Source organism: Xiphophorus couchianus, chromosome 22, assembly GCF_001444195.1.
Source record: "Xiphophorus couchianus chromosome 22, X_couchianus-1.0, whole genome shotgun sequence".
Classification (NCBI taxonomy): Eukaryota; Metazoa; Chordata; class Actinopteri; order Cyprinodontiformes; family Poeciliidae; genus Xiphophorus; species Xiphophorus couchianus.
In genome coordinates this window covers 29,791,507-29,818,419 of record NC_040249.1, presented here as the reverse complement: position 1 = coordinate 29,818,419, position 26,913 = coordinate 29,791,507, and the positions used below count along the sequence as shown (strand labels likewise).

General features: G+C 38.9%; 1 protein-coding gene across 2 annotated transcripts in view; it reads right to left on the bottom strand.

Moving 5' to 3' along the window:
• LOC114137748 (GDNF family receptor alpha-1-like) overlaps positions 1-26,913 on the bottom strand; it is a 112,550-nt gene that overhangs the window by 84,167 nt on the left and 1,470 nt on the right. The window contains exons 3-4 of one of the 2 annotated variants that reach the window (XM_028006555.1): positions 24,456-24,536; positions 3,750-3,917 (exon numbers count right to left, since the gene is read on the bottom strand). In XM_028006555.1, the coding sequence (XP_027862356.1) occupies positions 3,750-3,917; positions 24,456-24,536 (249 nt within the window). The remainder of the gene's footprint in view (positions 1-3,749; positions 3,918-24,455; positions 24,537-26,913) is intronic. The other variant, XM_028006556.1, reaches the window with a different exon arrangement.

The window sequence follows — 26,913 nt, the reverse complement described above, 5'->3', positions numbered from 1 at the left end:
TTCTCAAGTTATAAAACTTGTCAAAACAAGAAGGCGTCTTGATAAAACATAATATATTATCTTACAAATAAGAAAAAGGTTGTAATATCAAAACAACAATACCTTTTGGAAACAAGACATAATTCGTCAGAGGAGTGTATTTTTATTTCCTGTTGTATGGAGAAACTTCCTTATAATGAATATAAAATAGAATAGCAAAAATTGTTCTTGCTTTAAAGAGTTTTGTGTCACGCTATAATGAGAAACTTTGACATAATCGTCTTGTTTTAACGAGAAAACTTTCTGAGAAAGAGATACCACTCCTGAACTGATTTCCAAGCTTTGCCAGCTGAATGTTTCCGTAGTTCTCCAGAATCTTTCAAAGACTGGATGTTGACCAGCAAGGGATATTCTGTAGATAACGCTGAAATTTAAAATTCAGAGCAGCCGATTACTAGTAGTGTTTATTTTATTTTGTTTTTATTATTATTCTCTTTCTTATACTGTTCTCAATTTATTAGACTTGTGATCAAATATTTCCCATATAATTTGCAGTGTGTTTTTATCCTGTCCCAGGAGCATTAACATGAGATCCATGAGAGGACTTAAGTGTCCCTAAAAAGTGAACACTGTTTCATGTTTAAAGTTTAAATATGTAAATTCTATTTTTAATGGGGTCAATTTGTACTGAGCCCATTAAACACTAAAAGCAAAGTAGTTTTACTCTATTTATAACTGGCTGAAGCTCCGATGTAATGCGTGACAGATTTATAGCTGTTTGATTCTATGAGGCTCATTTGTCAGATAAAATGTACCTTTTAAAAATAACAACCTTTACAATTTCAGTGGTTACATTTTTGTTAAAACTGTTTCTATGTCCTGACAGTAGAATATGATACAGAACATAAGCTCCTCAGTGGTCCTACTGCCATCTGTAGAAATGCACCTCTCCCTCTCAGAAATAACCAATCAGAGCCTGGAGGAAGGTCTTAACGCTGTCAATAAAGCTTGTGTACACATTGCTCACACTCTTTCCACCTTCACTGCATACCATATTGCCGCTGTACTGCATGTCTCTGTGCTACTAGCAGAGAGACAACGTAATGTCAGAGAAAAGCTGCCAAATTCACGAGTTCCCAGCCGGCTCCGGTGTGGAGTGTGTGCTTGTTCAAACCTTCAGGCAAAGTTCATTTTGCTGTGTTAAACATACTTTTCATTAAATCCATATTTCTTCAATAAAATGCTTTTCATTGTTTGAGGTAATATTCTCATCCTAAATATCTGTTTTGATTAGGTTGAGCGTTAAAACATCAATTACCAGAAGTAAAGGCTTGAAAACATCAGCCTGGATGTGATTAGTTTATATAATGTGTGTCTTGGTCAGTAACATTCTAATTTATTGAATATGAATGTTTATGACCTATAATGTGCTATTAAATCCTAAAATGTGCAGGTGTCCAGTGAGACTTGAAAGCGTAGATCTATTTTTACTGCTTCTTTCTAACTATCGTTAATCCTCAGTCACTGCAAGTGAATTATTGTTGTGATATATTTATGAATACTTTTTATGACTCAGATGAATTATCTGCAGCTGTCACATAGCTTATTTCAAAACTTTAAAAGCACAAGATATCAGATTAGGAAACTGGACAAAGCAAAGAAAACAGACCATTTAGGCAACCGCTTTTAAAGTTGTCAGTAAAAAGTTGATATTTTAGCTTTGGGAATATTCCAGATCAGCCTCTTTGAAAAGAAAAAGATTTTTCAGCAAATGATTTCTTTTAAAAATTTTTAAATATCTTCTAAATAAAAGAATGAGTATTAAAACAGGTGAGTGGAGAAGTGAAGTCAAGCCAATAAAACGCGTTCTGCCCCTCAGCGTTTAGTCCGTACTTGTCCATGATCGTGATTCCAGCTCAGAGCCTCATTGATCCCTTCGGCGAGACCTGCAGCTAAAAGTGTTTGCCAAATTGAGAGCATTTCTGTTTCTGATTGGCTGTGCATGAATGCAAATGTGCATCCACACATAAATGACGCTCTATGCACGTGGCCTCGCTTCCTTGACTGATGAATGCCTTTTTGGTCCTTGCTGTGAATATATAAATTCACAAGGAGTTGTGTTTGAGCACACGTTTATGAACCTGGAATGCAGTGAATCATAACATGAAATTCATTCAAACACATTGCAGGTTGGCTTTTCAGAAGGTTGTGAAGTGAAATGAATGATTTTCCTCCTGCCTTCAATAAGCTGTTTTTTAGGCCATAAAACTAATGTAGCAGTCACGCAGAGTGACTGCCCTCTAATATGGAAATTCATAAGCCAAAATGGCACAGGGGGACCATCAAAACCAGGCATTCCCTCCGGTTCTTTCTCCCTTCTACTCTTGCTTCCCCCTCATGTCATCCATCCCTGTCTCTTCTTGGATAGCTGAACTGAGAAACACAAATGTGTTGGAGATGATCCTGATGGACAAAACGGTTGCTCTGGACAGACACACTCCAACTGTCAGCGAAACTTTTAGCGAGGATAATGAGCTCAGGAAGATCTAGTGTACTTGAAGGTCATACGACCAGTTTGACTTACAGAGTTTGACTCAAATGACTTCTAATCTGTTTACGTTTAAAACACTAGCTTAGCTAGCATGCATTTGACATGATTTGCATGTCCTGCTACTGAAAATGTAACATGAACCAGGAGTACGAAACCACTGAAAATGGTGCTTTTATGGATGAAAACAGATAAATCAAAGTCAACAATTTGACGACATATCAAAGTTTGATGACAAGTTTGACGTCAAAAACTTTCAACCAGAAAGTTTTTATAATGTAGCATAAGACCTGGCCAATAATACAATAGCAGTATATATTGTGAAATACGTTTTCCTCGGTAGACATATGTGAAAGGGTCAATATAGATGTTGCATGTTATTGTTTAGGTCCACAATTTTGCACATGGACACAATGCTGGAAGGCAAAAAAATCAATTCTTTTAATTGCCATCCATAGCCACGTTAACAATTCCGTTAACTAAATGAAACATGGAGATGTAGGTATTACTCATTTAGTGAGGTGCGCCACAGCAAAGGCAAAAATCATGCAGAAAACCATTAAGTAACTCAAAATCACTCATATTCTTATTTTATTTCTTTCTCTGTGTTGGCTATGCAACACACACACTCCCTGCCATAGCAACTGACAGCAGTACCACTAATGTATCAGGATTCAATACTCAAACGTTTCCCACACATTGAACAAAACATTCACTCTGTTGCAGTTTCATGTTTTCAGGCTGGATGTTTCTTTTGTGATTATTAATAACTGATCATCTGAACACAGCGGCGGTTGATTAGCTAATTAAACACCTGCTTTGCTGACGACCTCTGAGTGTTGGTATGTAGGTTGCTGAATTCTGCAGCACATCTACATGCAAAGGTTGTAAAAGTCAAGCTAGCATAACTGTCCTACTTAACTCTCCTTTCCTATTTCTTTTTAAATTAAAACTTTTTCCTGATCTGTAAAATAGGACACCCTTAGATCTTGTTGTCTAGTTGTCATAGTGTTGACAAAGCACTGTGTTTTATATATCACACGTATATTTATGATTTAGCCCATTATGTTGTTAACTTGAGAGTTAAAACCAATGGTAGTCATTGTCGGCAAGACATTGCCTGTGAGACGTGACATTGCAATGTGTCTATACATTCTGTCTTTTTTCATCTCTGTGAAAACAATCATACAAGATCAGACACAAAGACATAACATTTCTTTACCCAATATGGCCCAGTTGGGATGAGCCCTCCTGTTTCTACTGGGATCCTGAAGCTCCGTGGAGGGGCTCCCTCTGCCCAGAATAGCCTCTCTTGCCTGGGACACTCTGCCCTGGGCAACCCCCCTGCCTGGAGCTGAAGTGGCAGAGTTGCTCCATGGTTCCCCACCCTCTGTAAAAGACGTGCCGACTAAAATTCACCAGGGCTCACAGGGAGGTCAAGACACCAAAAGAGTAAAAGGGGAAACCCACAGGTCAAAAGGGATCGGGGGAAGACCTGGCAGCAGAACAGGAACAGAAAGCAGTTCGTCAGGAGGAGAGAGTGACATTCTGGGTTTCTGTTGTTTTCTTTGTAAGTAAAAGGTGGCAGAAGGTGAACAAAAGAGCACAAAGGAGCACGGTGTGTTACGGTTTAAGGTTACACAGCAGGAAGAAATCCAAGACACACCACAGAGGAGAGGTGAAGAAAGAGGAACTTTAGCCACCAAGGAGTATAGTTCCTTCTCGCAGCAGACATAATGAGGAGAAGATCTCAGCGCTTTAATCAACCACAATCACAGCAACTCTGTACCTGCTCAGTGCAGTCTTCCACAACCGACAACAGCAAATTAGGAGCCGCAGCTAAAGAACAATCTGAGCACTGCTCGGCTAAATTGCCAATTGACAAACTGCACAATCCAAGTGAAGATAGATCACTGTTTAGACCACTTATGTGTGAAGAGTACACAAAGGCAAATCGATTGAACAGTCACGCTAGTCTGGCGTGAAACAAGCAGGAGAACAGAAGCTCTTTAAGTTGCTCTGCAAATTGGGGACACATAGTTATAGGTTTTTAGCTAGAGCAATGGTTATGGATGAAACAAATGCAAATGTGTGTATCAATGCCCTCATTTAACATCTTTGAGAGCAAAAAAGGCTGGCTCAGAACAAAAGCTCATCTCAGCTTCTTCTTTTTTTGAGTATTAGTAACAGTGAGAGTGTGTGTTGAGACCTTATTTGTTGTTCAGGCATGCTACTGCTCCATGATCAAAAGAGGAGGGACAGAATGGGAGAGAAGAGGGAGAAAAGCTATGGGTTAGTTGGAAACGCTGCTTTCATCAGGGGCGCTGAGGCTGTTGACCCAACATGAGCACATGGGACAGCTTGTGAATTCAATTTTAATCAATTTGATCGCAAAAAAGTGCTGGCAAAGAGGGGGGCATTCCCACTGCCTCTATTTTGTGGAACCAATAAAGGGATTCATGTATATATACATGAATCCATGTATCATGAATCCATGTATATAAAAACAAAAACATCTGCCAGCAGTGCAAATGCTTTTTATATGATTTGCACTTATCCCCCTTTTATTTAGAAATCCAATGCAGATATCTGAGGTTTAGTATCGGCTGATACTGACAGAAAAACAGCTGACCTGACTTAAAACATTTCTTTTTTTCTCAACACAGACATAAATGTACTGAATTACAAAAGCATTTGGTAACTCTGCGCCAGTACAGCACACTTAAATACACCAACAGCTTCACAATCTTGGTCAAACATGTAAAAACAACAGAAGAGTTAATAGTTCAGTGCAGTTTACCAAGTGACAGAAAGTGCTCTAATTAAATGAGACCATAACAGAACTGGACACCCACGTATTCCCAGTTTAGTACTCATGGATTCATCAATTGACAGATTTTTCTGTGGACCAAAAACAATCTGTGAATAGGCAAAATTGGCTTTAAGAATTTGTAAAGTGTCTGAAAGAAAATGCAGCTTCGGAAGCTTAATTAACTAGACGCAATGCTGCTGAACAAGCTACTACCTGATGTTTGCAAAGCTGCCAATCCAGGAGCGTCATTCGTTTTTGTTAGCTTCAGCGGTAGTGGTACAACAGTTTGCACTGTGCATATTAAAGTGGTTGATCCTTACAGTCCTAAAATAGAAAACTAGAAATGTTTTTAGAAGAGATCTCTAGTATTTGTGGATTTCAGCTTTTCAAGGGTGGTTATGGTTCCTAACCCTCACAAAAAACTGGGGGTCCAAATGCAAAATGTTAACCAACACTGTACATGACCCTGGTCAAGTCCCTCTCACTGTGGAAGATGGTGATGGCAGCATTCAAATTCTATGAGGAATTTCTTTGTATGGACCTGTAACATAAAGTCCTCCAAAATACCTTGACATATCTGGTTGGAACATGGCAAAATGTGAAATACCTGTACAAACCACAGTAAATTTACTAAAGCTTCACGATCGAGATCTGGGATTAACCTTTTCCTCATGCGTAGGTGTGAAATTTTACTACCCAGAAAAATCTTTATTCTTCTAGAAATAAAGACTTCAGCTGTGACATTCTAGGAGTTAGAATGTCACAGCTGCCAGCGAATAAACAGCTGCAGCTTGACATAATGCTTCAATCAAGACTGAGATGTGGAACTGCAGGCAAAGACGGTTTTCTTTAGTATGTGATAGCAGCTGGAAAAAGAGCTTCTTTTAAAAAAGTTGAGTAAATTATGCCAAAGGAAATACTAGAAATTAATTATCTTATCTATAATCTATCAAAACTGACAGAAATCATGGCTGAATAGGACAACAAATCCCAGAGCTCAACAAATTGAGAGCACATTGTAAACTAATTTTTGCCTAAAAGAAGCCTCTGTAACAACTGTTTGTTGCTGAAGTACAGATGAGGGAAGTCTAAAGTATTTAAGATCAAAAGTGCTAGAGAGGGCTCTTATTTCTATAATGTTCCTCAAAGGTCATTGAGTCGAAGCTTTCCGAAGCATTTCAATAAGATTTTTACAGGAAATCTGCTTCAAACTGCTTCAAAGTATAAAAAAAGTGTAAAACTGGTTGCATTTAATAGTACTGTTGATAAAGTTTCGGGGCAAAGAGTGATTTTTTTTCTATAACTGAGCATAAAAGCATTTCAAGCAAAGTGTACAAGCAACGAGGAAATTCCACTTAAGATTAATGAAACTGTATGAAAGTATCTGAGCACAGAACAGTTGGCTTTGGTTAAGAATGTTATTAAGAAACTGCAGGACAAATGAAACTCCCTAAAGGCTCGACCCAGGGCTGGTTAATCCTGTGATTTGACTGTGTTCAGTCGAGAGCTTAAAACAGAAGATTAACACAAACCCATGGCTTTATGGCACCTGCCTGTGGCCGGTCACCACATTGTGTTTTGCTCTGCCAATTTAGCACAATATGTTACAAGGTGAAAGGCAACAGTCAAACCCACATGCAGACCAGAAAATGACTAGAGATTTGCTTTGCTTTTGACTTGTTCAGGCCCTGTATTTTAGCTAAGTTTTACTTTAGTCAACAAGGCCAGGAATCCAGTATACGTTTCTTGTCCAAACTGACATTAAAAGTAGGAAAACCACTACACAACAGTTGTGTAGTTCCTCATGCCAGGTCATCTTGGGATGAAACAAACTTCACAAACTCAATCTCATCATTGACATATGAAATGTTTTTTTTCTACTTTCTGGGTTGTACTTTGGCCATAATGCATGGCTGGAGTTTGAACATACTTTTGATTAATTTGGTTTCAATAAAATGTCTATACTTGGTTATGGTGGTATTCCATGTCCCTGTTTCATCTCACATCTAAGCAAAGCTTTAACAGCTTGTCAGGCTCAAACAAAGCCTATTAGTCACCACACACTTCAAATAAATGGTTTGTTTAAATAGGAACAAAATATCCATCCACCTAGAACCATCCACTGTCTTTTCCTTATCCAAGATTGGGCCACAGAGCTAAAGCCTAGTTCTCTCAGCAAGACTTTCATGATTTTTGTCCCCATTTCTCCCTTCAACAATCTTAAGGATGCCCTAATTATAAAGATGATTCTTAAGATAATCTTAAACAATATTCCTGCCATGATCACAATTTGTTAAATGTGATCTGTAGTCAATTGAAACGCGATGTGATGGAAGCACCGGAGGGAATTCAAATTAAGAAAACAAAACAACTGCCATAGTGCACCAGAAGATCCATTGGACATCAGAGATGTCTTATTCTATCATTTTTTTCCTCTGTTAAACATAGTTTGCGAGCTATAGCCATTGCTTCTTCTCAGTCGACTATGTTTATTTACTCTGAACTCACTTTTGGTCTAAAGATTGTGTGAGATTTCCCATCTGGCATCTGAATGTTGGTGAGTGAAATTGGTTTGTGGTGTGGTGCATGTTAAATGTGCTGTACACACACTGTACAACCAAAACTGTCATACCTACAATTTTTTATCACCATGTCTGAGGTCTCTCAGATTTTGAAAATCAGTCAACAATTTTACAATCTTGCTGTGTACCAGCCATAACAAGTGCAGAGGGGACACATTCCTCTCACCAGAGACATTACCCAGCTCATTCCCGGGGAACCCCAGGTGTTCCTAGGTCCAAATGGATACATGGTCTCTCCAGTGACCTGTGGGACTGTCACAAGGAATCTATATGATGGTGTGGTGTGACACCTCAACAGATGCCCGAATTGCTTCTACATACAAACAAGTGATTTCCACGAAATCCACCCACTTACATATCGTCTGATACAACAGTCAGCGTATGTGGCAAGATAAGTACCAGTGAGACATCAGCTTTAAAAAGGCAATGATTGGGTTTTTATGCTTTATTACATTCAAAATATCAGGGAAAAAGAACTTAAAACTCATATCTTTCTTATACTTTGAAGTCATTACTGTGCACTTTCACAACATAGTCCTTACCTGAGTCTCTCTGCACCACCTTAGCATCTAACTCATACATAACCATCTGTGTAGGTGTCTGCAGCTGTATGTGAAAAGTTAATAGTCCATATCTGCATGCAGTATAAAAGCAGTGGCGGGAGGCAGACCTGGCACAAGCTCCCTCCTGCTGATTTCAGCTGTCAGCCACATTTATTAACTATGATGAATCACCCCTCGACTTCACATCCAATCTAAGGCCTCTCAAAGGGACTCAAATCTGGTCACCTTTTTTACTAAATGATTTTCTTGGCTCGTGGTGCGGCAAGCCGGCGTTTGGACTGACAACCTGTTGGTACGAGCTGCTGGTAAAAATCAAAGTGCCAACGGGCCCACAGCTGGATGTGTCATTTTTGAAACAGCGTGGACGATTAAATGCCCAGACGACACGTAGCCACCTTTGGGAACAGGAATTTTAAAAGGTTGGTTGGGAGTTTTACAGTGAGTCATTGAATATAAAAGTGTTCTTTTGACCGTCCCTAAAACGGATCTCTACCTGGGTCATTGAAGTTAACAGTTATTGATGTACTATAAAAGCCTTCTTTCACAATGCAGAGCTTTACCTTTTTTTACAGCCTTTCCTTTTAGGTCTTACCTATATTTTACACAATTATGCACTCAAATATGACTGTAGTCTCTTTGTGAAAAATAAGTCTGTACATAGACAAGACAGGGTCAGAGAAAACAAAAACCCCAAGCAGGACAAGTGCTTCTCTCAGAGCGTAACTTGGTCTGGAACGGTACACCCAAAGGATAGAACCTTTGATCTTTGCCTGAACGGAAGAGCTTGAGCAGAAAACAATAAGAGGAGCAGCAGAGGAGGGGAAAAAACTGAGCAATCAATAGATTCTTGTAGGCACGGCCTCAAGTTTCCAATCTAACACAGTGCTTTATTGATTAGGCTTCAAGGCGCAGGGACAGTAATGTCAGCACTGGATCTGGGAGTCTTTAACAAAGCAAACTAATGAGGAGGAGGTTGGATAGTTGAGTCTGTGAGGCCATACAAAACACACAGAAATGAAAAATCTGAACTAAAATCTGAACTAGTCATACTAAAGATTCCTTGTCATGGTAAAATTATGCTTATATAAGGCCTAATGTTTACGTCAGGTAAGCATTAAAAATATCAAATGTGAGATTTTTAGGATTTAAATTTCAACATTTCCCAATCATTGTCCTTTGGTAGAAATCTCTGTCTATTCCACACTCTGTTGGTAAATTTACTGGTTTGCTAGTAGAAGTTGTCAAAATGTATGATTCTGTTTGTTTCATCTTCTGGTTTTGGTCTGGGCTTTGATTAGGCCGTTCCAAAGCTATAATTTTCTCCTGGTGAATCCAGGAATAACCCACTTCCATTGGAACAATAGTAACCTCTACCTGCTGTCTTTTTCTGTGGCTATAGTAGTTCTCTGCTGAAGTTTGTGCAAATCTTGCTGAAAAGTTGTACTGGTTGCATCAGACTGTGACCCATACTCCTAAAAGATTATTGGAGAATTTTTCTGGGTAGGGCTCCTTCGATAAAATGACTTCTATCTTCATTACTGCTTCGTAGTTCCGACATAAAGGGGACTGTTGTCACGTCAAAATACAAGCAGTTCTAATCAGAAATGTCTGCAGCCCCTTCAGTTTCTAACCAGTTCCTATTGAGTCTTCACCAACATCAATCAGTTAGTTTTAGATTTTTGGCATTCACTATTATTGCATGTTTTCTGCTTTTATTGAGCCAAGGTTTTAACATTGTGACATCTTTGCAGACTTTAAGTTTTACACATCTGATTCAATATTAAGGTTGTTGTAAACGAACATTTTAGTAATCAAGTGATCTATCGATTATTCTTATGATTAATCGAGTAATCGAATAAAATAAAGAGATCAAATAAAATATTGGTAAATCTAACATGACAGCAGTATTACTATCACATATCAACATCAGTCCAATTTTTCATATTTGAGCATCACTAACAATAACTTGCTTGCGTTAGTCATCTAAGCACAGCCACCGGCAGTGTTCATATCCGCTCACCTGTATAAATACACCTGCAGTGCTCTTCCCCGCTGTTCGCTCTGAACCAGCCACCAGGCAGCAGCTCCGGGAGGATAAAAGCTGCTGCCCAAAAAACGACAAAGACCCAGACATTATCATCAATCAATAAAATCCTCCCAGGCCAAACTTGAAAACTGGACATTATGCTGCTAACACTTAGCTTTTGTCAAGAAGAAGAAGAATTACTTTATTGATCCCAGCAGGGAAATTATTTCGCAGTTACAGCAAGAATTTTTTATACACAGATTAACACACACATGACAGGAGCTGCGTCTGCAGGCAGCCAGCTGAGCTGGCGCCATTTTTGAAGGAGGACATGCGGCAAAGGTCGTCGGGACTGGGAGTCGAACCCGCGACGTCCCCCTGCGCCACCACAGCACGCCCCTCAGGCGGAACAGTGAGAGCTCTGAGCAATGCAAGTAATAACCTGGCCGGAACACGGTGCACTAAACAATAAAATATAACTTAACAAAGCTTCGAGGCAGATCAATTTTCCTTGAGGAATTTTAATAATCAAGGTACTCGAATCACTCGAGGAATCGTTTCAGCCCTATTCAATAAATTAGTAGAACTTTTGGCATTTGTGAACTATTATTTTTAGGGTGTGAACAAATGAGCAACCTGTTATAATCCATTGGTGTTTGGAACTTTAGCTTCAGTTATTTTCTGTTTTGATCATTTCTTTATTGTTTGTTTTTCTTATTTTTTACCATGTTAGCTGATTTAGTCTCATTGTTTGTGTTTTGAATTAGTTCAATTAGACTTGTGTTTATTTCTGTTTACTGCTTATATTAGGTTTTTGCCCCCTTCCTGTTGTTGCGCAACACCCCCCCCTCCTTTCTGTCTCTACTCTCTCACTCTCGTACTTCCTCTTCTGAGAGGGGAGATGTGCTACCAGCTCTCCGTCTAACGGGTCCGTTGAGTTTCCTAAATCTGCTGGGATTTACCCTGTCCAGAACTGAAGTAAACTCTGTTTAAGCTGGTTTCGAGAAACGATTCGCCTGGTTATCTGACGGCCTACATCCAGGTGTCCCACCCTTCTTCCCCCTGTGAATTAGCCAGACTGAGCAGCCTACAGCCAACTAGTTTCACAGAGCACACCTGTTAACGGTCGCTCGTTCTCTAATTTACAACTTGCATTTGTTATTGAACCAGGTAGGTTTTAGTAACTCGGGCGAGTCCCAAGGATGATGTTTTAAATATGGGCTACCAGCAACCTAAAAACATTTTCCACTTTTTCCTCTCCAGAATCAAACATCATAGCTATTTTACAACCATCAAAGGACTTTAAGGTGACTCATTAACTGAATGTCCACAACATCTTTAGATTTTCTTTATGCTAAATATTTTATTAGTAAGGCATTTTTGCAAGGGTCAGTACAGCTTAATTCAGTAGCAGAAATAATCAAATAAGTAAAATCAATCATCTAGTCTATCTTTCCCTACTGCTGATACTGAGTACTAAAAAAGGGAACCTTTGAGAGAGACGGACGGAGTTTGGCGTTTCGAACCCCAGACCTGGCTTGATGATGAAGAAGGTGTTGCAGCAGGAGGAAGATGTTGATCGATGAAGGCCAGGATCTCCGCAGGTCCGATGAACTTCTTCTCCGCATGGATGGTGAGGTCACACAGGACTTGGTGCTGGCAGGAAAAAAGGCACCAGTTCTTCTTCCTTGTCTTTGTCTTCATCTTTGTCTTTGGGGTCAGAACCCAGCCGATGAGAGAAGTACTATTCGAAGCCACAGATTGTGGGCCAGACGGGTTGGTCTCCATGTGCAGGACAGTCTCCGGCTCTGTGGCCCCGGCTCTTCTTCAGCTGCAGAGTTCTTTGTCCATCTCGATCTTGGCTCGAAGCTGCCCGGAGGATCCAACGAACGGTTCCTCTTTTGCACCCACCTTATATAGGGTTTATCCACCCTTTTGGTGCGTTTGCATTGGCTGTCTGCTTAGACAGATGATCTCATATCCATCACTGTCTTAAGAGACATCATGTCATGATGTCTGTGCCAATGTCTCAGGGTTGCTCAACCTCCTATGTCCCTTGCCTGCACAACCTTTCACCTACTCTCTACCTCCAACATATCAGTGATGTTTAATTGCAGTTACACCTTTTTACACCATTTCAAGTTTAATGTCAAAATCACATTTATATCACATTTATTTTCTTTAGCTTCTCTGATTTAGCATTCATTTATAATTTTATAACCATAACTTATATCACATTTATTTTCTTCAGCTTCTCTGATCTATCATTCATTTATGATTTTATAACCATAACTTATTAGTTACTCTTATTATGATCTTAATGTGAGTTATTACAGATGTTTTTCTGAAAAGAAACCAAGAATAATCCATGATTCTAATTATTTACTACTAAAGTTACAGTTACTTGTTTTTCTTGTAAGTGTTCCCACAAATATAAGTGTAAGTATTATTACAAGTAAACCAATATTAATATAAGTATTTTACTTTGAATCTTATCCAATTACTAATAATGTTTAGATTTCATTCTTTAAAACTTTACCTTTAAACTAAGGAATAGTCTCAGCTATTTTTATAAATCTGCAGGCTGGAAACTTCCTCTTTTTCCAGGAAACCTGCTTTTCCTGTTTAATGACTCTGTCTGACTGACTATGATTTCTTATGATTAGATAGAAAAAAGTAGAATTAAAGCAAAGTTTGCATGAGACAAAAACAACACACACAACCAGATTTATTTTATTGACACTTAAGTCTACTGTTGGGCCTTGATGTCACTTGAGTGATTCATTTTAAAGATAACTTTATTTATTATTACTGTTAAACTAACTTTATTGACACTTAAGTCTACTGTTGGGCCCTGATGTCACTTGAGTGATTCATTTTAAAGATAACTTTATTTATTATTACTGTTAAACTAAAATCTCCAGCATGGGGAAGTGGGATGAGCTCGGATTTTCTTGACAGCTGCATCCATTCACCTATAATTAGTTCTTCTGGTTCATTTATTGTTTCCACCTCATATTTAAGCTCTTCTCTCTTTTTGACTTGCTGGATCTTTTTCCGTTATACTTGTGCTCTGGCTTCTATTGTGTTCTCTGTTATTATTGTAAGTTGTTTTTCAGTTCATTATTAAATATCCACTACCTTGTTCTTCCACAGCTCCACTCTGCATTTTGGTCCTGCTTCTAACTTTATTGAACATTTGTTATGATTTACATTTTCCCATCTTGACTTTATTTTTTTCATTAACCTGTGCAGGGCATACATTCCTGTAAATGTGGAAAAAGTTTAGAAATCACTTCTCATAAACAGGTGTAAGCATCTGCTTCAGTTCCTAGAAAGGAAGACCTTTAGAATCAGGTCAGAGCTGATATTAAATACAAAACCCATTGCATCTAAGTGAAATGGCTAACTGTGGGCTATTTCTATACAAATTTTGAATGTGTGTAGTGATGACATGCAGCTATTTTGGTAGCTGGAATGAGATTAGCTTCAGGCAGTTGAGTCATTTTGGCAGCAAACTGAGTAGTTTTCATATGAAACGATGCAAAAGCTTTTATAAATATGCTGGTGAGCTCAAATGTGAATGACTACAACCCCCAAAACAAACCAGAAAATTCATTCTTACAAAACACAAGCTATTTTATTAGGTAAATCTGGTCACTTTTAATTTCATTCAAATCAATGCAGTAATCATTCAGGCTTTATACAGTAGTTGTATAGTTTGTAGTTAGTCTAGTTTAACATAAGATTACATTGTCTTTGTATGTCTTTTATAGTCTAACACAAATTGAAGATCTCTGAGACGGTTCAAAAACTTCTAATTTCCAAACAAACTCCAAGTGTCTTTCATCAAATAGGTGGGTTGGCAGAAAAAATCTAATTCAGGCAACTTTCAAAAAAAAAAAAAAAAAATAGAAATAATGGAGAAACTCTGTTTAACATCACAATTGTTTACAAAATCTCAGACCAAACTGAAGTGTTGCAAAAACTCTGTATTCATGTGTGGATATAGGAAAATGGAGATTTAGGGTTCCACACATTACGGTGTGCAACAAATAATGCGTCAATATATCCACATACTTAACTGACACGATTCCCAATCCACATTATGTTGTGTTTTATGTTAGAATATAATATTCTAATATATAGAGGTTGAACTAGTTCAACCTCTATATCTATCCACACAAATGAACCTCCTGATGCCTTGTTTAAACCCTACCAGGAAATTGTGGTTATTTTGAAGGAAACTGGTTGGCTGACATAGGCCTTAGTTTAGCGCTACACTGCCCCCTGTAGGTTTGGCATGTTTAGAACAATACTTGAGGGCGTATTTGTTCGGGTTCACGTAGATAAAAATTTTTCTGAAACCGATCCTGTGTTTGAGGTTATTTTTTAAAGCTTTTTGTGACCTGGCATCCTGTGCAAAAATCTGTGGAGTTTCTGAAATAGAAACTTGTTTGCAGTTTATGAGGCTGACTTTACTTAGTTTAGAAATACTGTGTTTTAGACCAAAAGACCAAAAGTCTTCATGTATAATTGTACAGTAAGAAGATAGGTACAACATGACCAACTGTCTGATGAAAGCATGCTCTTGGATAAACCCTAGTGTGAGTAGTTATTGTGTATCGTAGGCAAGACAGATGTAGATGTGTTTACATTGACCATGTAATTGTGCAATTATACATTTCAAAAATAAATTTGCTCAATGGAAGTGTGGTAATTCAGAAAAGAACTCTTGCTTTTTGCTAAAAGGTTTTGGCACTATTAAGAGGTATTTTTTTCGGTCATTTTGCAAAACTCTAATGGAAACACTTTTGAACATCAGATGAGTCACATGTTCAACAACCGGATGTTACCAGTGGTGCAAACCATAAAGAAAAAGACAAAAGTAAGTAGTAGCAGGATGATGGCACAACATATTTTTATCAATCTATTGTGTGAACAAACTTCACGTGTGATTTTAATTTAGTATCTTGATTAATTGCGAAATTGTATTTTAAGGCATTGCTGGAAAACTGACAAAGTTTTGTGCATATTTGTAATGAAAATGCAGCTATTCTACATCACTCATAAAAAACCCAAAACTTCCTGTTGGAGAGAAATTACAGGATACTCTCCAACACACAAAAAGATCCCGTTTCAATCACGGCACATTCTGTGACATGGAGAAATAAAAATATAGCAGCAGACAGGCTTATCTCTAAACACTGGCAGCTTATAATGAGACTGACTTGCTCTGCAGCCAGCGGTGGAGCAGTGCTAGCTGACAGCCTCTCGGCCCCTCCGTGTCAATGAGGGGGGTTGGAAGACTGACAGCTGGGGCCACGCACTTACAAATGTTTTCACACTCCTAATACACACCGCGCATACGCACACAGCAGCTCTGCTTCAAGGTTCACTTCAGCTGTGGGAGGGAAGATGACGAGATGTATTTGAAGTCTTGACATATGGAAGAGATACAGTATTGAGCTGCGGTGTGTTGGGGCTTATAAGTGGTGAGTGGGCGCTTCACAGAGAGCCAACTGAGAGGAGGACAGAGCTTCAGGCCATCAACATACAAAGAGGGAATTATTAATTACAAAGATTTGGATTACATGTATAGATTGGAGATGAACACGTAAAAAACTCTAGCTGAATTTAGGCAACGGATAAATCTGACTTATAAAAAACTGGATTAAAAAGTAGATCAAGAGTTTAAAAGTCAAATTTATTTGTGCAGCACATTTCAGCAACAAGGCAGCTCAAAGCGCTTTATACCATAAAAAACATCATACAGTAACCAATTATGAAACAAGTAATAAACATTACGTTTGTCAAATGCTATCATCAAAATCATTGAGCAAATATATTTATCAATGTTCCATTTATTACATAACAAAAGTAGCAACTTTAAACAGGTGAGTGTTCAGTCTTGATTTAAATATAATCAGTGTTTCAGCAGTTTTGCATTTTTTGGGAAGTTTGTTCCAGATTTGTGGTACATAGAAGCACCACAAACCACTGTCACACTGTCAAATTCCCAAACACTGTTTATGTGTGCTGACTGAAGGTAACTGCTGCCTGTCTGAATGCTAAATTATCACTTGAGAAATGCTGGAGAGCTACAAAAGGTCACATAAGCTCATCTATATTCTAAACCTATAAACTGGTTTGAAACATACAGATCTTCACTCACCGTCTAGAGATATACTCACTATAATTCAAATGAAACCAACTTTCAAATGTAATGTAAACTATGACTTGTTTTTTCATAATGTATTTAAAAAAAGCCCGGATGAAAAAGTTGGGATTCAAAATTATTATTATTATTATTATTATTATTATTATTATATATTTTTTTTCATAAAACACCAAAAAAAAATCTAAATATTAAAAAACATGTAATACATGACAGTGGACACCCATCTATTTGCAGTTCAGTGCTTCTTTTTTCATAGAGCATTTCTAAAATATTTGAAAGAAAATGTATCTTGGGAAGCTTAGCATGTGGTTTTTATGCACCAAAGTTCTGGAACAAACTTCCAGAAAACTGCAAAGATGATGAAACACTGAGTTCCTTTAAATCAAGGCTAAAACCCGCCTGCTACAATTGCTTTTGATTACTAATCAATGGAACACTGACCTACATATTTGATGTACATTTCGTGGCTGAACAGTAGGAAAGCAGGTGGGGAATTTGTCCCGTCAGGCTGTCAGTTCCCGAAACCACATACACACACACACAAACAAAAACAAACTGGTAAAAGCGCATGCGGAGTCAGTCTGACCCTGCTAGATCACACACAGAGTCAAAAACTATTGGATTCCAAATAATCCCATCTCTTAAGACGCAGGAGGGTTAAACACCAGGGCACAATGCTACACAGTGCTGGCATTTGCACATCAGCCAATCCAGGAGCTCCATTCATATTCTTTGTCAATGCTATTGGCTGAACAACCAAGAGCAGAGAGAAGGAAGACTGTAATGTTAGTGTCTGCAGTAGTTTCCAAAATGTGTATTAATTCATATTAAAGTATATGTGGAGTCTGAAGTGAGCTATTAAAATATATAGCTATAAGCATTTTTAGAGAAGATCTCAAGTATTTACGGACTTTAACTATTCACATACAGCTGTGGTCCTCAAGCCTCATGAATATCAGGGGTCAACTGTACTAAGTATCAATTATTGTGTTAGGAGATTCACAACTTCCTGACTTCCTACTTTTTGTGCATCTGACCCCATAAACCTCATAACATAGATGGAGCAGCCCATCTTTATGAATATAGTAGCAGAAAGCCACCCAGGCTTGGTATTCATCTGTTTCCTAGGCCACTTTGATCTCCTGCACCCTGAGTCAATTAGTGTGGAAGTAATTCTGAGTCCACTTGAATCTCATATTAATGTTGCGTGTCTCTGTGTCGCTCCTGTCGCCACGGATCACTGACTCATAAACATGGCCAACCAGTGAAAGAAACTCCACCATTTCATCTAAACCCGGCCTTCTCCTCCCTCTAAGGTTACAGGAAGTCATGCGGCCCGATGATAAATGATTGTTTTTTTCTTTCCTCTCCATGTGAGGCCAACCTCACTGATTACTGATTTAGAAAATCCGTTGCGTTTAGGTTGAAAGAAATGTTGCACCTCATGAATGTCTGTTTTTTTTTTAGTGTCCTCCAGATCTACTGAAAATAAATGAACTTCATTTATTCTCACAGTTCCCGATTCTACCAATAAAAATTTTAGAGAAAAATCTAAAAAGTTTAATTATTTTTTATCTCCGTGAGATATATATAATGAGATATAGTGTATATATATATATATATATGATTGGCTGCAAACAGTAAACAAAGAGAAATTCAATCTCTACTGTTTTTGTAGTCCGCTGAGAGATCTGTCAAGCCCTTGAAAAATTTAAGTGCTGACAGTGTGTACGCCAGCATGGCTCCGTTTAGCTAAGATGGTGACAGTGTGTTTTCTAAGAAGTCACCAGTGAAAGCTACTGCTGTGGTAATTGCTTGTGTTTCACAGCAGAGAAATGAGTGACTCACTGGACTCTCCAGAGGGAGAAAAGGCACTCTGCCCCTGGTGAGGATCTGAAAATAATTAGCTAAACAAACCCTGCAGAATGGCGGCACGTTGGACACACGTGCAAGAAATCTGAGTTCACACACAGCTAAGCTGCAGGTTTCAGCAAATGAAACTGAATACTTTTTGAAACCTTTCTAATGCTGCATTAAATGAAATTCATCCATCCATCCATCCATCCATCCATTCTCTAACATACTCATCCCTAATGGGATAATGAGGGGTCCTGGTGTCTAAATCCAGCGGTGAGCAGGTGAGAGGTGGATTCACTCTGAACAGGTCGTCAGTCCATCACAGGGCATAACACTGTTCCAAGTAATATTAACTAAAAGCAACTCTAACAAATGGGTTTATGGCCTGGATTTAGAGGAACTCCATGTTTCGGCTGTTTTGCCATTTTATGGAAATTTGTTCTGAATTTGTGGAGCAAAAAAACTGAATGCTGCTTCTTAGTTAATTTGGTGGACTTAATGAATAAAAATAAAATTCACATTTTTCAGTATTTGACCTGCTGATCCTCAATAAGAGCCAATTATGGTAAAAGTGGCAAATCTTTTTTTTTTTGCCATACTTTGTTAAATTTACTTCCACATATCTGTGGTGAATGATTAGTGGCAAGAAGGAAATGGCAATTATTGGATGAATGAGATTCACTGAGAGATTAAAAAAAAATCCTTAGTAATTACTGTCTAAGCGGCACATAGAAAAGAACTGAGATGAACACATTTAAAAAAGGCCTTCTGTCTTCATTTTAATCCTTATTAATCAGTGTCAGATTTATTTGATCTGTTTTTGTAACTCGATTAAGGCCGGCCGAGTCCACAGCGAGGCAGTCTGATGGTAACAGGCGGACGTCTGTGGGCGTGTCTCTGGGAGCAGGTGGTGGGAGTGCGGCAGAGTGCCGTCTGAGTGTCTCAGCATCTATGTGCTGTATATCTTAATGTCACCACAGATTAGTGGCGTCATTCTGAGATGAGTGTTTCATTATAACAGGATCATCATGGCTTGTCCTGTTAACATGATGCATGCTATCACCATGTTATCTAAAAAATGGATAACATGCAAAGCATTCTACAACATCTTCTTGTGAGTGTCCTCCCCTTTTACTTTATGCTAATAATACCAGATTCACTGTATGTATAAGAAGATATTATTGCTTTTTTATTTAAAAAATAACATAAAAAAAGCATTACTCCAACGGCAGAGATAATTCAACATATAGGCAATAATAATAATGATGACAGCATGTATTTAATCATGATGTAACACATTAAATCAGGAGCAGCTGCTACTTCCTTTTTATAGACTAGGACTGGCAAAAAAAGAAAACAAAAACGTCATGGTTGCTTGCTCATCAAACATGCACCTTTAATATAAAGTTATCTTAATTTGTGATGCTCCTCTGGTTTACGCTCCTCTGACTGTCCATAGCATTTTTGTGACCACAAAGGTTTTTTTTCTAAATGTGTGTGATGTTTCTTTCATTCATCTCTGGGTAGTGAGGACATATTTTTTGTTTGTTTTTTGTTTTGTCTTCCTTTCTATTGCTCTCAGCTTGTATCAGTTTGCTGTGTGAAGAAACTGAAAAATTATGACAGGCTAAAGGATCAAAAAACAATCTCTTGATCCTTTTCCTGCCTCCTTACCCTTTAATTTCCTTGTAAAGAGGGAAGGGGTTGACTGATCCCAGGCTTTACAAGTCTGCAGCCACCTTAATCATTTAGACTTCCCCCTGCTATTCACAGATTAACCCTTAAACTCCTCAGCCTCCACAACTATCTATCCATCTGTCAATCCCATGTTCCTGCTCCTGCTCTCCAACAACATTCCCCATGTGGGCTGTTTCACCATTTCACTTGCACTTGCGTTACTATGACTCCATGTTAAAAGTTTGAGCAAAATTGAAAGAAATTGTAAGGCCCACTCAGACCCATTCCTAGGAAAGTTGGAGGATCTGTGATGCAACAAGCACGAGTCACCCTGCTGTGTCATGTTAGCCGTCTCACTAGTATGATGCAACGACCAAACTGCATTGATCCGTGTCATACCGCTCAGTGGACACAAAGCATTAGAGTATTATAGACCATAATGGATTTCTTTTCGGATTCCTTGATTTCTAAACTGTACAAACCCTTTTTTTCACACCTTGAGGTACAAATGACCTTCATCTTGTTTTAAGTTTAGTTCCTTAAGAGAAAAACTTAAAACAAAAATAAGCTAGTTAAAGCTTTACACAACTGAACAACAAAACAGTTTGCCAAACAAAGTAAAAGGATGTAAGCAGTAAAACAAACTGACTCAGACACAGAAGTTATTCTGAGAAACAACGGGGGTTCACATTTTCTAATATAAAGGCAAGCAGAGAATAACAATGCATAATTAAAAAAAAGAAACATGAATCCCCAGAGAATATTATTTACATTAACCCTTATTTACCATATGGATATTTCTATTTCTAGTGATCTGTAGCCTTCGTACCTCAACCCTCCACCCTCTGATCCTGCTATATGACTCCATCAGTAATACCCATACTAAAGAGAAAATATAGCAGCTTCTAATCAGTAGCATAATAAAACTTCCAATGGTTAGCAGTTAAATCACCTTTAAATCATCAAAGGCATCATCTCAGACACAAAAGGTCATCAAATTTTACATTCTTGTTTCAGTTGTTTATTTAGTTGTACCAAGGTGTTTGCAGGTTTCAGCAGGTCAAATGTATGACTTTTTAAAACATTTTTAATGCCAACATGAATAAAATTACAGACTGTACTTTTTTCCCCCCACAGAGATTCCCTAGCCTTGTTTCGATTAGCAACAGAAGTGAGCCAGTGGCAAAAATGAATGTTGTCCAGCCAACTGGCAATAAAGTTTTCCTTAGCCGTTATAGATGCAAAAAACCTAGCCAGCTACCTAGCTGTGTAGCTAGTAAGGGTATATTAGCAGGTAGTTATTATGAGTGAGAACCACCTCAAGTCACAGAATGGAATGAAGATGTCTTTTCTGCAACTCAAACTTCAGGGTGACAGAAAAGTCCCGCAAGAAAAAAAAAAGAGCGACTTTTATGACTTTAAATAGTCCTGCCATTAGAAAACTTAAGAACTGATTTTAACGCATTATTTTCATGAATTTAAGCCATTCCTTTAAGCCAAATCTTCCTTTTACATGAATTGTAGACATTTTAAGCATGTGCGGATAACTGGTGTACATGTACAAAAGAAAACTCATTAATATAGTTATAATAACTGACTCCTAGGATAGATACACTAATCAGTTTTTTCCTGGTTCCTAGTTTTATTACTTTCTGGTTCCGATTCTTGCAAATTTTGATGACAATAAAACAGATTTTTTTTTATGTCTACAGCTTCTCTAATAGACATGATGGTTTGTATCCCATAGAAAAGGGAAAAATTACAAGATGATCATGATTTTTATACATGAAACTCATTGCTCTTTTGTAAACTTAAATGAATTAAAGCACCTGCTGCTGTTTTTTTGTTAGATTTTTTTGCGTTTATGGATGATAAATAAGCAGAAATTGTTAGTTTTGATGCATTTTTTGATTCACAAGCAGATCAGTGTTTATAGCCAACTGAATGAAAATTGATGAGTGACTCTTTACATTTTAATCCTAATCCATTCATTTTTACACCCTGTGTGTGATCTGCGACCAGATTTCACACATATGTTATGTGCTTGTTAGTAATCTGTCTGATAAGTAATATACAGCTCTGGAAAAAAATTAAGAGACCACTTAAAATGATCAGATCTCAGATTTTACTCTTTGTAGGTACATGTTTGAGTAAAATGAACATTGTTCTTTTATTCTATGAACTACTGACAACATGTCTCTGAAATTCCAGGCAAATTTGTTTTATTTATTTGCAAAAAATAAGAAATGGTCAAAATAATGAAAAAGATGCAGTGCTTTCAGACCTCAAATAATGCAAAGTAAACTAGTTCATGTTCATTTAGAAACAACAATACTAACATTTTAACTCAGAAAGAGTTCAAAAATTAATATTTGGTGGAATAACAGAGCTGGAGCGGTTCGCAGCCGAGTGTGAAGCGGCCGGGATGGGGATCAGTGCCTCCAAATCCGAGGCCATGGTCTTGAGCCGGAAAAGGGTAGAGTGCCTTCTCCGGGTCAGGGGGGGTGTCCTGCCCCAAGTGGAGGAGTTTAAGTATCTCGGGATCTTGTTCACGAATGGGGGAAGAAGGGAGCGGGAGATCGACAGGCGGATTGCCGCAGCGTCTACTGTCAAGCGGGCGCTGTACCGGTCCGTCGTGGTGAAGAGAGAGCTGAGCCAAAAAGCGAAGCTCTCGATTTACCGGTCGATCTACGTTCCCACCCTCATCTATGGTCATGAGCTTTGGGTCATGACCGAAAGAACGAGATCGCGGATACAAGCGGCCGAAATGGGTTTTCTCCGTAGGGTGGCTGGGCTCTCCCTTAGAGATAGGGTGAGAAGCTCAGTCATCCGGGAGGGACTCAGAGTAGAGCCGCTGCTCCTTCACATCAAGAGGAGCCAGTTGAGGTGGCTTGGGCATCTGGTCAGGATGCTTCCTGGACGCCTCCCTGGTGAGGTGTTCCGGGCACGTCCCACCGGGAGGAGGCCCCGGGGAAGACCCAGGACACGCTGGAGAGACTATGTCTCTCGGCTGGCCTGGGAACGCCTCAGGATTCCCCCGGAAGAGCTGGAAGAAGTGGCCGGGGAGAGGGAAGTCTGGGCCTCCCTTCTGAAGCTGCTACCCCCGCGACCCGACCTCGGATAAGCGGAAGAAGATGGATGGATGGATGGAGGAATGGAATAACAGTGAGGGTTCAGTTCAGTGTTCTCTTAATTTTTTCCAGAGCTGTAAACCAACACCAACAAAGCACACCAAGTCTTACATTTTATTGCACTTTCGACCAAATGAAAGTTTAAATCAGACTGTTGTTGTCCTCAGTGGTTTGGTTTTATATTTTTATAATTTATAGCATTTTATATTTTATTTTTATTTTTTATTTTATCTACAACTACTACTCAGTGGTAGTTGTTATTGTGTCTTGTCTCTATGCTGTAACTGCGAAGTAATTTCCCTGCTGGGATGAATAAAGTACTTCTATTCTATTCTATTCTATTAATAGACATTCCTAAAGAACACCAAGTACTCAGTCAGTTTCTGTTATAAGATGAACTTTGAGATGAAATTAGCATTTTCCTGCTATTTGAGCATTAAAATACACACATTAGCAGAAAGTTGAAACTGTGAAAAGACAGATCAGTAAGAGACGTTTCTGGAAGCAAATTAAAAAACAAAGTCAAAATTTAGCGAAAGATTTGGTCTTGTGGATCTAAAGAGAAAAAAATCAGCCAAAACTAAAAGTGAGTCAAAACGGGTCAGGACATTTTGATTAAGATGTTCTGAAGATCTAAACTCAAGCAGACCTACTTGAGTTGATCGAAAGTTTATCACCTGCTGTGCAGTGCTCAAAAACTTAAGCCGGCACAACAGAGTGCGCCGGATCCAAACAAGGGAATAACACCGCCATCTAGAGGCCAGACTGGCTCCCACACTTGGCTCGGAGCTGAAAAATGCTGGTCATGCTCTTTTGAGTTTCCCCTTGCTCACGCTCTCTCCAACATGTGGCTCCAAGCAGGCAGGATGACAGAGAACAATCAGAGAAACCAGCACCAACACGCACGCATACAGTCACACGGCGTCTAAGGCCTTTTCATCTGCTGCTTGATGAGACTCTGAACTATAGCATAGCTCCCCATGCAAGATCTCTTCCAGCCCACATGCAGGGTGAGAACAAGAGGAGAGAGCGAGGATAAACACTTCTTCACACAGATAAAACTCTTGAGAGGACAGAGAGAAAGCCTCGGCAGTCTTACCCAGGATGGGAGCCAGGCGGAAGATGTCTGACAGACGTTTGTTCACCGGTTCATACGGAGACTCCTCCAAGAAGTCGTTACCTGCAACCCAAACAAACACATGAGACACAGCTGCATACCAACACCCAACTTCCTGGTGTGTTTATCATTTCTCATGGATGCAGACGGGGGGTGGCGGTTAGTGTTGGCCTTCATGTGACACGGGTAATTTGGGTCAGTCGATTTCCACGCTGGCACACAGCCACACGCTTGATTAGGCAGGTTGGTCAGCTGCATTGCACAACTAGAAGGAGGCGAGGAGCTGGATGCTAAGAGCAACACTACAGGATGTCACAGACAGCACCAGGTGGGGGAGGGAGAGGGGGCAGTATGCTTCATTAGTTGCAAGGGATTCAATTCAGGAGGTCAAGAAGTAACTCAGCTCTCTCAAACGAATCAAAGGGGGATCCTGATTCATTTGAGAATGAGTGTATTGGTTCTGCGTAGTGTTTTTGTGAGTTGTTGGGGTGTGGGTCATTCAGGGTGTATTCAGTGTCCATTTGGAGGTCAGATTTGGCTCATAGAAGCAGGCGGATAAGGGTGGAAGTTTGTCTCTCCTTCATTCATCATTGCTTAATAGATGATGTGGCTCTAAGCCAGGGGTGGGCAACTCCAGGCCTCGAGGGCCGGTCTCCTGCAACTTTTAGATGCATCTCTACTTCAGCACACCTGAGTCAAATAATGAGGTCATTAGCAGGACTCTGGAGAACTTGACTGCACTTAGGAGGTGATTCAGTTATTGGATTCAAGTGTGTTGGACCAGGGAGACATCTAAGATTTGCAGGACACCGGCCCTCGAGGACCAGGATTGCCCACCCCTGCTCTAAGCAGTAACTTTGTGACTCCTTAGGGCCCCCTGCTGGCACTTAAAGTAGTAGAAGAAAGATTTCTAAAGTACAGTACATTCCCTTAATATATATATATATATATATATATATATATATATATATATATGTACTGTTTATACTGTATATATACAGTACAGACCAAAGAGAGAAAGTGTGTCCAAAAATGAGAAAGTATGTCCAAAAGTTTGGACACACTTTCTCATTGAATTCAATGAGAAGGTGTGTCCAAACTTTTGATCTGAACTGAGTACAGACCAAAAGTTTGGACACACAGTTGTGTCCAAACTTTTGGTCTGTACTGTATATATATAAAGGGAAAACCTAAATGATTTTAAAGGTAGACTAACAGACTAATATTTTATTAGTTATGCACTGATCAGGATTTGCCAGGCCAATACTAATTTCCTGTTTACTTTGAGGTCTGACCTGTAGAAGATGATAAGATGATAATATGCTGCAGGGTTTCTCAATAGAGGACGGAGTTATAAACTTGGGCTGCACTGATAATACCAATTTTTTTGTCTGAAAAATAGGTAAATATCGCCACAAAGTGGAAAAGTTGGTAAAAATGGGGTGACTACTGCTAACTGCACACGTGTAGTCATGATTAATGGGTGGATCTGCTGATTTTCAGACCTTTGAAAAGGTACTTAAGATTGGTTTGCTATGTGAATATGGGCCAATCTCCCAAAATTAAGGAAACATGGACTGATTTATCACTGCACCTATCTTATAAAGCCAATAGAAAAGGAAAAAATTACAAGATTACGATGTCTTAACCATAAATCCATATTCCTGTAACCTTCAATACCAAAGTGTTTAAAAACATGTATGTTGTTGGATATTGTGTTCTTGCAATTGTTAGCTTTGATGCATTTAATAATAGAGAAGTTTGCTTTTCAAAAATCAGCTGATTCCAATCTGATCACTGTATCTTTACATTTAAACAGGAATTTGAAGATTTCTGCTGCCAATCTCCCATGATATCTGTTAGTAGACTGAAAAGTATTAGTCTTTTTACTTTATAGAGAACAAACCTCATCATCTCAACCCAAATACATGTTAACTACAATAAAATTAGCTGTAAGTTGGTTCTCAAGTGATCAATCACTCTTCCAACCTACAGGACATATCAGACAAACTGTAGAGTAGGTCCGTTTTTATAGCAGCAGGGAGTGTACCAAACCGAAGCCTCTGTGGGACTCCTCTCAGAGAAAACATGACCTGCATCAGATTTTACCAACATGTCTCCACTCAGTGGCGCCACCAAAGGGGGAGAGCAGAGAGGTCAGCTACATAACTTCTGAGAATTATATCGACACATTGCAGCACCGATATACACCTGTAGCTACAGCACACAGTGGCCTGTTAATTTACCAGCAACTTAAGCTAACCTGAATACTTACAAGCTTCCTCTTACAGACTGAGATAATAATGTCTGTCAATCACATTGAAAAACTTTTTTGTTGTCTTTCTCTTTGTGTTTTCTTTCATTTTTAGCTTCCTGTCATCAGATATAATTTTTCCGCCATCATTCCGCCCTTCTCGCGCAGCGCCCCCATGCGTCTATA